Below are 14,731 nucleotides of genomic sequence, written 5' to 3'. Positions count from 1 at the left end.
CTCCCTCCCTCCCTCCCTCCCTCCCTCCCTCTCTCTCTCTTTCTTAATTTATTTTTTCAATAATTTATTCAGTTTTTATCCCAGTCGAAGCCTACCTCCCTCCTCTCTTCCTAGCCCCACCCTTACACACACACCCCTTCAGAGAAGGGGCAGTCCCCTCTTGGTAAAAGAAAAGCATTTAGCAAGAATGAAGAGGCTTTCCACACTCTAGGGCCTTTTTATCTTACTGGTTTTTAAGGTTTCTTTCTACAGCTGTGATTGATCCTTAATCAGAGTAGGACCCTAGTCCACAGTCATTGGTTCACAAATATATTTTATGCATGAGACTCTTGAATTTGAATTGCTCTTCTCCAGATGAACAGAGAGCTTAGTTGGTGGCTGGTCATCAAAACAGATTACACTTGGTGTGATTTCCCCCAATCTCTGTCTCTTCCAGAACCAATAAGGTAGCAGAGAACCACACCAAATACCTCCTAAGTTTCTTTCTTGCAACTCTCCCCTTTCCATCTAACCTCCAACTGTGTGTCATTTCTTTGCTTGTGTCAAATTCACAGAACTTTTTGATGCCTTGTATTCTACAGATACTTCTCCAGGATTGATGTTGAGAGCTAAGATCTTTCTTGTATCATAAGGAAGGCTTTAAGAACAGCATGGCTACTCCTGTCTCCATTGACAGCACACTGTAGAATACACTCATTCACTGAGCTCTTGTCTCTCTGTTCTGAGCTCTGTCTACATAACTAGTCACCCTAATAAGTCTGACATCAGTATTTCCAACCTCCATCATGGAACTAGGGAGCAAATGTGTCTATAAAGTTATGACTTAACCAAAATTCCACTGTAGAAGAAGGGCCAGGATTTGACTACAGAAGTCCACACTCTCTCTGCTGTGCAGAGATGGATAGTCACAGTGATAGCCAGAAGCCAATCCTGTGCTGAGCCAAGAGAATAGAACATGCCTAACTGACGGTGACCTTCCATCTCTGCCTTAGCAAATGAAGCACTTGGCGGACCTGCCTTGCCATGATTTTTTTATAGAACAGTTTGGGAGATATTTCCCATACTCCCATACCCCAACATGTATATACCCTCCCTGTTGTCAGCATCCCACAGCACAATGGAGTGGTTGTCCTGATTGATGAACCTACCTTGGCACATCATCATCCAAGTCCATAGTTCACCTTAGGGTTTCTCTTGGTGGTGGATACCCTCTGTCCTTGGACAGACCATGCTGACCAGTACCACCATTCTGTCCTGCAGAATGCTTTCACTGCCTAGCCCTGTATTTCCTTCCCCACCTCTGTCACCACAGGTCATTATATCCTCTGTACAGTATGACCTTTTCAGAATGTCATGTGGTTGGAATTATATACCACATACCTTTTTCATATTGGCATCTCTCACACAGCGGCGTGGATTTTACGTTCTTCTGTGTCCTTTCAGAGCTAGAGCACATTACTATTCCTACCTAATAAATTTGGTAGAAATGTATATCTCTCTCTCCTTCCCTCCTTCCTCCCCCCACCCCTTTCTCCCCTTCTTCTCTCCAGAAACACAACCCAGGGCCTGTGCAGCATGTTTTTCCTTTGTTACTGCTATATTTGAGTGGCCAGAGCCCATGAAGTATCTGCTGTGTGGTGTATTTTTGAGACCCTTCATGTGTCTGTACATGGAGTTTTAATCCCTCCAGTTTTGACACAGGGTTTGAAAACTAGATCTTCTATAATCAGGGCATTTTTCCCCTAATGAGAACCACAGTGTGAGCAGCTGTTTGTCTCACGATCTCTCCTCTGTGGTCCCACCAGTGTGTGGGAGTTCACTGTTGGCCGAGGCCAAGGCGAGCAAGCCATCAAGAAGCCAAAAGCGGGGTCATGTTTCAATAGAAGAAAAAAAAAAAAAACGTTGGAGTACCGAAATCCTTGTGTGTTCCTCGCCACCCTCGCTCTCTGGCCATGACACTGCCTTTCTGCTTCCCTTTTAAATACTGTCCTAAGGTGTGGAGAAAAAGCATATGTCATACAAACTCCAAGACTTCCACACAGATCCATCCACACTCATTTTTGCCTGTCAGTGTAAAGTGATGTTGTAGCTTGAACACCTGCCTGTGTGGTACACACCCATGTTTTGTCTGTCTTTGCTTATGTAGTGTTCTGTTCCTTCGCCTGGGTAGAAGTTGTGTATATTTGTACATAGTATCTTTTTCTTGTGTTGATTTCTAGGTCCTGTTTTCATTTTTTAATGTCTCTTTCTTACTACCAGTCTCTTCTCCTGATTTTCTCATTACTTTTGTTTTCCCCTTCACTTTTCATACAGTCCAACTAAAATTAATGAAAAATGCTTTATATTGAGGACTCTTGGTTTTTATGTAGATATTAGGTCATTTTGTTATATTTCTCTTTTTTTAAAGAACCTAACTCAAGTAAAGTTAATTTTGATATTTTGGGACCTACTTTTTTAATATATGTTTTTGCTTTTTAGTGGAAGCAGCTGCTCCATTCAGGCTGCAGCGGCCTGTGCCAGATATTACAAATGGGGGCTGGGTTCTACTTTCCCAGGAAAGGCTCAGTCCCAGTCACACCAGGACCTTCCAGGCTTCAGTTGCCCTATAGCATACTTACATGAAGCTCGGTCTAATCCTTTACTCGATTTTAGGTCACTTTGGGGATTAAATGAGACAAACCAAGTAGACTTTCAAATTTTGTCAAAGAAAATTCATTGACTAGATGAATGGTAATGACCCCTCTGGCTCCCAGCTTTTTATATTCTTCCAGCAGGAGGTGAGGCATCTACCTCAGCCCACCACTCTCATCCTCAGGAACAGTGCCAGCAACAGCAGATTTGGGTCAGCACACGCCTACAATCCCAGATTTACTCCTGACTCACCCAGACCAAAGCAAATTCTTTAATCGCTACAGGCTCCATGTCCCTGCCAGTTCAATGTCTAATAATCCTGCCTGTCCCAGGGCTGTTGAAGAGGATGTCTGCCCAGGCTCACTGTAAGGAAGTGTCCTGAGATAGCTCTAATGCAGAAATTAGGCCCTCTCCTTTCTGTCTTGTCTTCCCAAAGCTGATTGAGTCTCCTAAGGAGGCACTCATTCAAGGTGTGATTCTCTAATTCTTTGTGTTAGCACCAGCACGTTTTGACTTCATAGTAGAAGCAGATCATGAAAGGCACTTAGAGATGAGGGAGCTTTATATTCATTCCGCCATTTATTGTACAGGTGTTTATGGAATGCTCTGTTCTCAAGGGAGATGGATTTAGGTTCGAGTGTATGTTAAGGTGCAAAATGTAGTGATGGAAGAGGAAGAACGGGGGTGAAATTAACACTGGAAGCCTTAATATCCTTATAAAATGGTGTAGGAAACCAAATAGATGCAATGAGTGCTAAGGACAGGAAGATTCCAGAAAAAGAAAGTGAGAGAGCCAGAGGGAACCAGAACTCAGTACAAGGGGAATGAAGAAAGACAAGTGTTGAGATTCCTATTATGAAGGGTTAGCAGCCACATTCAGCTATAAGATCATATTAGGTCCAACCTTTTACAGGAACATTTTCCCTAGACATTTTCTAGTAATTCTGAAGAAACAAAAGACCAATGGGATACTATGAAAAATACAATTTTTCCTTTTAAAAAAAAAAAAACCAGGGAAGCCATTTTCAGAGTATAGACTAGCTTGACTCTTTGAAACATCTATCCCATAATTATGCTGTAATTATACAGGTATAAATCCAGATATATCTAGGTTTATTCAAAGATGGAGTATCATGGTGGAAAGTGATCATCTGCCTTGTTTTATATAAGGCCCAATGGAAGAAGCATAAGTAGAAATACCTACGTATAATTTACAATAATCTATTTTTGCCTCATGTCCTTTTGTGGGATACTAGTGATTTCTTTCTATGTTGTTTTAATTCCTGTTCTTGGCAGTGATGTTGTCCTTTGTATTGAGATCCATCCTTTCCTTTGATTATAAGGATCTTGTCCTTAACCCCAAACCACATCCTAGGAACTAACTAGACCTAATACAGAGAATCCAAGTTAGAATAAGAACTGCCATCTTGTAACATTTCTAGGTTGGTTTTAGTGTGTGTGTGTGTGTGTGTGTGTGTTTGAGTGTGCATATGTACAGGTACATGAACATGTGTGGAGATGTGGACGCCAGAGGTCAACACTAAATGTCTCCCTCAATGAATCCCTCTCTACCTTATTGTGAAGACAAGGTCTTATAGTATCTCTGGAGCTTTCTGGTTCACCTAGACTGGATGGCCTCAATGGCCAGTAAGCCAGGGACACTCCTGTCTGCCCTTCCACAGCATGGAGATTACAGGCACACACTGACATGCTGTTCATTTATATTGACTCTGGGGTGCAGGCTAGCTCTTCATGCTTGTGCAGCAAGCACTTCATAGCCTGAGCTATCTCTCTAGCCCATTTTTATTCTTAAAATTATGTTTAAGATTATCACAAAGTTCAAAATTGCTAATACTTGAATTTTTTTAATTTCCATATGAAAGATTAATTACTTTGAAAGTAATTGTATTATCTTTTGTAATAAAAATACAGTTAATGGCGGGTGGTGGTGGTGCACGCCTTTAATCCCAGCACTTGGGAGGCAGAGGCAGGTGGATTTCTGAGTTCGAAGCCAGCCTGGTCTACAGAGTGAGTTCCAGGACAGCCAAGGCTATACAGAGAAACCCTGTCTCGAAAAACAAACAAAAACAAACAAACAAACAAAATACAGTTAAAATCCCAGTGAGAGAGTTAATTGACAAATTTTATAAAGGTTTGCCAGTAAACTACTAGGAAAAACATGCGGTTGGTGGAAGTGTGAGTGTGCACAAATTTGCACTTTGATGGGGAAGAATTAAAATGCACTTGCCCTTGGGCCCAGCATGTTCCCACCAGTGTATGTGGACTAAACACGCAGAACCTTCAGTACAAGAACACTGACGACGTCACTGCAGCTACAACATGCTGGAATAAGCCTGGCTCCCATCAGGACGATGCCGTTTAAGTTGGTGATGGCATGTGTTAGAGTCAGAGTCTGGGCAGCTCTTCCAAAGAACGAGGCAGCTGGTACACAGTGCAGAACTGTCTGTATGGAATGCTGTTTGGTGTTTAGGGAGGAGTGGCGTTACGCACGTGGCTGGACTGTGTCAGGCACTCTTGGACTTGGTGAAAGATAGAAATAAATGTACTTCCACCATTGGTAGAAGCAGACACACTCATGGAAATGGGGTACCTGCTGGTGCAGGTAACAGGTGTGGATCTCTCCTGGCAGTCCTGCTCTCCATTCCAGCCCTAGGAAGACTGTCATTTGCATCTCCATGCAGATAAAAACAAAAAACAAAAAAACAGTTCTCCACCAGGAGAGCTTCATTATAAGTACAGATTCCTGCCCAGCCTAATTTGTTAATTGGAAAGTGGCTTTGGTTTGTTGTTTCATTCATTGGGAATGGCTATTTCCTTACCTGGGGAAATGGCCCAGTGGCTCAAAGGTTCAAATATTTGAACCATTTCAAATACATCGCTGAATAGTTGTAGTTTTATGCCTGCATCCCAATATCAGGGAGGCAGGCAGGAGGAGCAAAAGGCCAAGGTCATCATCGTCTATACAGCAAGTCAGTAATCAGTCTAGAATGTGTGAGGTCTCATCTCAAAAATGCATCAGTTAACCAACTAAAAAGCATTTCTGCACAGTGGTCTCAAGCCCATCCAACTTAAATGGTATTAGTCTGTCTTTGAAAGACACAAGACAAGAAAAGTTGTCCCATTCCATTTCAAAGGCACCTGCTGCTTTATGCCAGTGGGGTGACCTTCACAGACCTGTCCCTTCCTAGCTGTAGACACTCAGGGCTCTCTTTGCTTACCCTTGGGTTGTGCAAGCCTTCTTGGACTATGCTTGTATTCCACTGCATCCCTGGTGCTCCTCCACTCTTCTCTGCGTTATCCTCCTGGGATGGTTTCTGCTCTTTAACTCTTCCCACAGCAGGGGCGGGGACATCAGTAGGATGTTGTTCACATTAGTTATGGTCCCATGATGGATACTGCAAGCCTCTGTTCTTTCCTTGCTTTTTATTTGTACATATTACATGTAGCTCTGTCCCTACAGGATGGCAAGCAGCTTTTAAGAAGAAGTGCTGTAAAAATAAAATATTTACTCCTGGCCATGCTTACTGCCACAGTGATAGGGACCCACGTATGGAGTCTGGTCCTCACTGGGCACAGAATGAACTGTGGCTAAGAGTTACCCTGTAATTTCCAGCCAGTGGCACGTTAGACTAGCACTCTACTCCCTCTCAATCTCCCTGCTTCAGCTTGCACTGTTGCTCCCTCCTCATAAGGAACACATTTTGCTTCTCTTTTACATGTCTGACACAACCTTCCCGTGTAAGAAAAGGACAGTTGTTATAGGATAGCCTCTTGGTATTATAAGGGTGCTAGAACTTAGATGTCAAGGGGAGGAGTTGGGGGTCTCTCGGTTATGCTTAATACGTTATACATTGGGAAGTTCATCTACTGTGTCTGCCTTGAGGGACATGTTAAAAAAAATGACCCTTTTCTAAATGACACTTAACTCCTAGTCAACATGTTAATTAGGAAATAGAGCTTTAGAAACAACACATGGGAAAAAAGCTTGAATCTTTGATTCTAAACACCATGTTAGAATCATTTAAACTCTAGTCAATGAGCGTGTCATTGGTGTTGGATTAGTTTCTGGGAGTTTCAGGGTACCACAGATGGACCAGGTCTCACAATGGAGACATTTTATGAGATCATCAAAGCTGTTGAAAGACAATGCAGCTTCCTCTGTCTCTAAGAACGGAGCTTGACAGTAACATCTCGGAACAGATGTTTCCACGGCCTCCACATGTTTTTATTTGGTGGCACAAAAGACTGTTATTCATGAAATGGTCTGTTAGAGAATTAGTTCCCCTGGTGGGGGTCGTGGGAATATGTGTTGTATAAATTGTTTTTACTTTTGTCAGGAGACTGGCTCTTAACTTAGCCAGTCTGCAAGGTTGGGCTTCAACAAGATCCGATTTTCAGGCCACAGCATCACAGAGGATATACATCGATATGGCCTAGCATCTTCCCCAAATTGTGTCAGGTTAACTAGTCAGAGACCATCATGCCATTCATACAAAAGTAGAAGCCGAGTAAAGTCACAGGCCCCTGGTCTTGTAAAGCACTGGCAGACGCTGGGGTGTTCCTGTGGCTGGTTACTTACATCATCATCCCAATACAAGCCCATTTTTGTAGCACACGGATGTTGATTTTAGATAGCCATTTAAAGGGAAACCTGCCATTCTGAGAAACTGGCAGTGTCAGACGTGGTTTCAGGATCTCCTAGGAGACCGCAGTGTGACTGTTCAGTCATGTAGACTAAGAGAGCTGGTCATTTTCACTTCTGATGTCTTATTTTGTGACTGTCTTGGTCTGTACTTTCTACACTGTCCAGCAGGACAGACATCAGAAGGCTGTGTCCCAAAAGGCCACCTCTGACCTGCCACCTACTTTTGTAAGTCTGGTCTGATGGCATCCCAGCAGCTCTCATTCATTGTAAATTTTCTGTGGCTGCTTTTACAATTTGTCATAAGAAGCCACTTAGCTAGTGAAACCTAAAATATTTATAGAAAAGTATGCCAACCCTTGCAATTAGAAGTAACATACATACTGTGATTCAACCCATGAAGAAGACATTTGATCCGTACACACAGGTGACAGAGGCAAAATGATCACAGGGCCAGCCTAGGCTACACAGCAAGACCCTGTCTCAAAAAAAAAAAAAAATTACACCAAAGAAGAAAAGGAGGCATATGTAAGGTTTTAGTAATTTAGATTTTGAAGTTATTTGGAGAATATAAGAACTATAAATAATCAGTGTTAGATATCCTATCACAGGAGAGTAGTTAAGATATACACAAACATGAAAACCAAAATCTTACAGAATGATCTGAAAAACATTCTAAGATGAAAATAATCTTTTTTCTGATGTGTAGTATGTTCTGATGTTAAGAGCTATGCCATATTTAGCTGTTTTTGTATTTGTTTATCTCTATATTCCGTTCCAAAAGCCATAAGGAAGGGAAAAAAGGACTGAGAATAGTGTTGTACTATAGAGTATTTGCCTAGCATACAGGAGGCCCTAGGTTGAGTTCCCAGAAAAGCATATACACAGGCCTTATTTAAAAAACACAATATTACGTATCATGGCAAGTGGGCAGGGTTGGTGGGGGGTGGAGAGAAGGAAGGAAGGAAGGAAGGAAGGAAGGAAGGAAGGAAGGAAGGAAGGAAGGAAGGAAGGAAGAAGGAAGGAAGGGGGGAGGGAGGAGAAGAAGGGAAGGGAAGAAGGGAAGGGAAGGAAGGGAGAAAATGTTATAAACCTTCTTATTTCATAAGCTAAATAGTCTACTGTGTCAAGATGTAAAACATGCATTGGATTTATGGCTCAGTTGGTGACATGCTTGGAGGACCTGAATTCAATTCCCAGAAACCACATGGAAGCAGTGAATAAAATGGTGCATGCCTGTAACCCCAGGGCTGAGAAGCAGAGACAGGGGCTTGCTGGCCAGGCAGTCAGACCTTCTTGGTGAACCCCAGGTTGCAGTAATAGATCCTGTCTCAAACAAGGTGGATGATACCAGAACACACCAAGGGTTGTCTTTCTGCCTTAGTCCAGGTGTATACACACACACACACACACACACACACACACACACACACACGTGAACACAAACACGAACGTATATGTACAAAATGTACATGAAATAACTTTGTGATTTTTTTTTTTTTAGTCTAGGACTATAGACTTAAATCTGCTCCTAAAACTGACTTTACCTTTTCTTTTTTGCCTTTTATTAGTGTGGCTACTAGAAAAATGTATATAACTCAGTTTGAGCAGCTACTAGCCACTTAATGAGTGTTTGGGATGTATACAGGTCCCACTCACCTTACAAAAAGCTTCCCAAAACACTGATCAAGATTCTAATCAACTCTAATGATAGACCTGAGCAGATGACATTTGCAGATTTTCATCAAACTGTTTCCTGATTCACATTCAGCTTCCAAATCTGTAACTTCTTATTCATATATTACAAAATATAAATCACCATTACATGTAGTTGGGAATATTGGCAGATGTTCTGTCATTACAGTTAAGTAAATATAAGTTTTTAACTCCCATAGGCAAGTGCTTTGGCCCCTCACTCATCTCCTAACACAGAGAGACTGTCCTGTTTCAGCTTGAAAGATGTTTTAGGTTGTATCCAATCTATTCCTTGGCTGGGCTGGCTCCTGAAAAGTAATTTTGAGCTTGTCAACAGCATCCAAGTGATACTTTATAAGTAGGTCACTCTTCTTTGTGGCTTTTGAACGAATTCCCTCCAGAGTCACAACTTCATCCCTGTCAGAGACATGGATGTCACTACATCTCCACTGTCTCTCTGCCTTCCCACCCAAGATCTTTGGTATCTTTCCTAACCAAAAGGTCCAGGAACATAGGTTTTCTCCCTTGCATAGGCCCTGCCTCCTTCCTCCTGCCTCATTTCCCATACTCACTGGCGACTTCACAGCCATGACAGAATCTAAGTCTATAGCTCTGTCTACCTCATGCCAGCCCCTGTGTGCTCTCTGGCTTCAGTTTTCATTCTCAGCCAGGCTCGTCCAGTGGTGACTTCATGTCCCTCAGCAGTCACATGGCACCACAGTTCTCTGTGAGCACCTGAAAATCTTCCAACCTCCAACACTTCCTTTTTCCACTTTGTCCTGACAGCTTTTCTCCACCTCTGGCTGGAAAACTTGAGTCAGGAAGAGAAAGCCAGGTCCAGCTCACACAGCTGCCCCTGCTGGAGCGGAAGGTGGGATGCCCGTGCCGTGTCTGGAGTGGCTTCTCCTTTTGATATCTCTGAGCTTCACCCAGCCCTGGTTCTATTCTAGTCTAAATGCTAACTTCGAAAAATTAGTTCTGCTGTGGGACAGGGCCTTAGTTTTAGAAAGTAATGGGTGTGGTGTTGTAACTAAATGACAAGAAAATGTACTGCTAAAAACAAAATAAGCAACTGTTTCTAACAGACTATGTTTTCCCTTGGAGGTCTAATGACACACAGGCCTTGATAATAAGCTCTAAATATCTGAGCAGAAAAAAAAAGATAAAATGCAGTTTGTTTCCATTTTCACACTGAATTTCAAAATTTGTATAGATTCTAGTTGAATGAAACCTTCGGGTGATGGTCCTTTATAACATGCTGATGATCAGCAGTCTGCGACAGAGAAGAGCTGGCATAGAGGAAGCCGATGTCACCGCGGTGACAGCTGTCCAGCATAGACCGCTCACATCTCTTCTGCTTGCTATGTGTTTTAGGACAATTCAAGCTGCTGGAACAAGACCGGGATATAAAGGAGCCGGTGCAATATTTCAACAGCGTGGAGGAAGTGGCCAAAGCATTTCCTGAACGTGTGTACGTCATGGAGGAAATTACATTCAACGTGAAGGTAGCTCTGAAGAGTCAGACATTTACTCCTCACTGAGACAATCCGGGGTACAATACATTAGGTGTGCGCATGCACGACTCCTAGGACCAGCTCATCCATCCTCTTAGTTAGCATCTGAAACACTGTAGGTGGGAGAGTCGACCTGACACCTAGCAGTTACTTATTACCATGATCTTTATTAGAACCTGAAACTGTTCACTTCAGAAATAAGATTCCTGTGTTATTTATTTTCTCATGTCTGACATAAATGCTAACAAAAAATAATTTAAGGGAAGGGGTTATTTTCTCTCACAGTCAGAGGGGACAGTCCCATCAGAGCGGGGAGCTCACAGCAACAGGAGCTCAGGGCAGGAGGCTGCAAGAGCCCTGGCTCCTCTGCTCAGTGCACTTTCTTCTTTTTTATTCAGGATCCCAACCCATGGGTTAGCTCAGTTAATCCAATCTAGAAACTCCTTCATGGACAAGGCCAGAGTCTAGTCCCCTAGCTGATTCTTATCCTGTCATGTTCATGGTCAATATTAAACATTACAATTCCTAAGCAAATAGAAGACATTTTTTTTCTTTTTTTTTTTTATTGGATGATTTATTTACATTTCCTATGTTGTCCCCTTACCCCATCCCCCACCACCCCCTCGGAACCCCCAATCCCCTCGCCCCCCTCCTTCTTCTCTGTGGATGTAACCTCTATCTACACCCCCCCCACTCCCACCTCCCCACCCTCAAAATTCCCACCCCCTGGGGCATCCAGCCTTCATGGGGTCAAGGTTCTCTTCTTCCACCTATGCCCAGCAGGGCCCTCCACTTTTACATATTCAGCTGAAGCCCTGGATCCCCCCCTAAGTGCTCCCAGGCTGGTGGTTTAGACCCTGGGAGCTGTGGTTGGTTGGTATTGTTGCTCTCCTCATGGTGCCACAAACCCTTTCAGCTCCAATGGTCTTCACTCTAACTCCTCTATTGAGAACCCCATGATCAGTTCAATGGCTAGTTGTGAGCATCTGTCTCTGAATATGTCTGACTCTTGAAGGCCTCTGAGGAGACATCCATATCAGGCTCTTATCAGCATGCACTTCCTGACTTCCACATCAGCATCTACCTTTGGTGATTGCACATGGGATAGATACTCAGGTGGGGTGGTCTTGAGACGGCCCCTCCTTCAGTTTCTGTCCCTCACTTTGTCTCCATATTTGCTCCCTTGAGTATTTTGTTGCTCCTTCTAAGAAGGACCGAATCACCCCCACTTGGTCTTCCTTCTTTATAGGCTTCATGTGGCCTGTGAGTTGCATCTTGGGCATTTCAAGGTTCTAGGCTAATATCCAATAATCAGTGAGTGAATACCATGTGTCTAATAGAAGACATTTTTAACTTGAACGTCATCCTCTAGTCAGTGACAGCTATTTCACCAAGGCCTCTGATAAGCTGGGTTATAGAAGTAAAAGACCTATAATGAACCAAATATCAACATTTAAAAAAAATACATTAAGAAGGAGAACAGCTCTCAAGCACACTTCTGGCCCCCACACTGAGATCAGCACATTCATCCTCTGTGGACTATTTCAGTGTGCAGGGGAATCTGATGTTTGGAATCAGTGTGCTTCCATATATGAGCCTACTGCCCTGGCCAGACTCGCTAGGGGAGCAGGGCCATTGCTCGTGGGAGCCAGTCGGACTGCTCCCAAGCTGCTCCTTTTGTTGTCAACACCCACCATCACACCACACTTTGTCCACGTTGAAAGGACTTCCTGTTTACCGTCTTTTATACAGGAAGTCCAACTAAGTCAGGAGTCAGCATACCTGTTTCTTAGAAATACATTCTCTCTGAACAGCACATTACACGAATTGTTGGCTCAAGACAGTGCCTCTGTGGGTGGGTCTCTACCCAAAACCCTCAGGAAGCACAGACCAGGTAACTCCCAACTAAGCAACTGCATGTGACGATGGCTGGGGCAACCATTTGTTCCCCACCTCTGAAAGGCATCCACTGTGGTCTGCTTTCTGTAGTTTTATTATTAGAGTCAGTGAGACTCTATACTGTATAAAGTCTTCTCCTAAATATGTTTTACTTACATGTAAAAGTTTGGATTTTTTTTTTAATTCCTCCAGTGTCCCGGTGTATAAGGCATCAAGATAGCAAGCCTTCATTTCCACGTTCATAAGAGTATATCTCTGTTTTTAAACTTATTAAGATTCGCTAATTCTGGGGCTAGAGAGATGGCTCAGCGGTTAAGAACACTGACTGCTCTTCCAGAGGTCCTGAGTTCAAGTCCCAGCAACCACATGGTGGCTCACAACCATCTTTAATGGGCTCTGATGCCCTCTTCTGGTGTGTCTGAAGAGAGCAATGGTGAATACATAAAATAAATAAATAAATCTTTAAAAAAAAAAAGATTCGCTAATTCATAGAATATTAAATGTAGGGGGTAGTTGTCGCTTGGTTTTGTTTTTGAAGTTTTGAGAGTTTGGAGATAAAATTGGATCTTGGAGCTCACCTGTTGACTGCTGCCACTCAACTGCCCCAGGGAGCTGAAGTGGACTTCCTGAGAGTTTTAACAAGTCTTAAAACATTTATTTAGTATAAGCTAAGTAAAAAAAGTAAAAGTTGAGCTAATTCTTTTAGATTCTTTTCTAAAGTATTTTATCTCCTAAGTGGTGACAAATCAGTCATAAAAATTTCTTATGGCTTTTGGTCACATGTTGTACATGTAAAATGTTCTGAGACAGGGTCTTACTGTGTAGCCCCAATTAGCCTGGAACTCACTATGTTGTTCAACCTGGCCTCAAACTCACAGAGATCCGCCTCCCTGAGATTAAAGGCATACACCAACCATACCCTGCTTCGTGTACAATATTTTCAAAGATATCTCTCTAGAAGCCTTTTAAAATCTTGTGGTAAATCATTAAATATAGACTGGGGAGTTGGCTTCATCAGAAATATGCTTGCTCTGTAAGCGTAAGGACCTGAGTTTGATCTCTAGTTCAGTATAGAAGCTGGACAGGACCGTCCATGCCAGTAATGCCAGAACTGAGAGGCAGGCGGGAGGATCTCAGGCCTTGCTGAGCAGCCAACCCCACCAATGGGTGACTTCCAGGTCCAGTGAGAGATCCTGGCTCAAAAATATAAAGTTGAGAATGGTAAGGAAGATAATCAGCATTGACCTCTTACACGCGCATGTGTGTGTGTGCGCACACACACACACACACACTCACATGAACATACATAAACATACAAAGCAACAAAAATAATAATCTGTGTGTAATAGAGATGCTGCTTACAAGTCTGAGGCCACAGGTTAGTTTATGAAACGTGAGCTTAGAGCATCCAGAGAAAAGTGGATTTGGATTGAGTTCCATGCTGTGTAAGCGTCAATATTTAATAACAGAGTTATTTAATATTTACAGGGTTTTAAGAGCCATCACATCCAGTTTGCATCAATCAGTAAAATGTTCACCTCCCTTCAGAGAACTATTGATAAGAGAGAGCCTGGAAAATTTGTATAATGACATATCCAGAACTTTGTGTGCTTAGCAAATTCACACCAAGTGAATGAACTGGGGAAAGACACAGTTGCAGGAGAGAGGAGTGTTCAGTGCTGGGAATCCTGGTCTTTAACTAAAAGTAAACATGATATTGGTGTTCCCTGCAGACTGGAGAGATTAAAAAAAAAGCCATGTTTGGTTCTTACGTCCCCTGGAGAAAGAACAAAGTGAAGTTAGCAGTAACTAAAAAGCCGTGTTTAGTTCTTACATCCCCTGGAGAAAGAACAGAATGACGTTAGTACTAACTAGGCTTGGACAAAGCTGTTTTCCAAGAGACAGATTTTGAGGTGGAGGGTTGGTTTTCTATAAATTTAAATCCACAGAGAAAATTTTCACCTACATAGAAAAATTTATTTTCCAACTCAGAAATGGCATAGGTCCTGGAGACATTTCAATGGCTAAAGCACTTGCCAGAGTTCACATCCCTAGAACCTCCATAAATGCCAGGTAGGCATGGGATCCCACCTGTGATTCCCACCTCGGAAGGCAGCAAAGTTGTTCCCCAGCAAGCTGATTGGCAAGACTAGTCATATCAGTGAGATCTGAGTTTGATTGAGAGTTCCTGGCTCAATGAGCAGGTAGAAGAATGGTCACAGATGATTCTTGGCATCAAACTCAGGCCTGCACATACACATGTATGTGCTTGTGTGTATGTTTGCATTCACACACGTGAAAATAGAAAAAACGAATGCCACAAATTAGG

General features: G+C 42.7%; 1 protein-coding gene across 2 annotated transcripts in view; it reads left to right on the top strand.

Moving 5' to 3' along the window:
• Garem1 (GRB2 associated regulator of MAPK1 subtype 1) overlaps window positions 1–14,731 on the top strand; it is a 178,406-nt gene that overhangs the window by 121,742 nt on the left and 41,933 nt on the right. For both annotated transcript variants that reach the window (XM_028774880.1, XM_028774879.1), the window contains exon 3: window positions 10,364–10,494. In XM_028774880.1, the coding sequence (XP_028630713.1) occupies window positions 10,364–10,494 (131 nt within the window). The remainder of the gene's footprint in view (window positions 1–10,363; window positions 10,495–14,731) is intronic.

The sequence above is a fragment of the Grammomys surdaster genome, unplaced genomic scaffold, assembly GCF_004785775.1.
Source record: "Grammomys surdaster isolate TR1022 unplaced genomic scaffold, NIH_TR_1.0 243, whole genome shotgun sequence".
Classification (NCBI taxonomy): domain Eukaryota; kingdom Metazoa; phylum Chordata; class Mammalia; order Rodentia; family Muridae; genus Grammomys; species Grammomys surdaster.
This window is presented reverse-complemented; position numbering and strand designations above follow the sequence as displayed.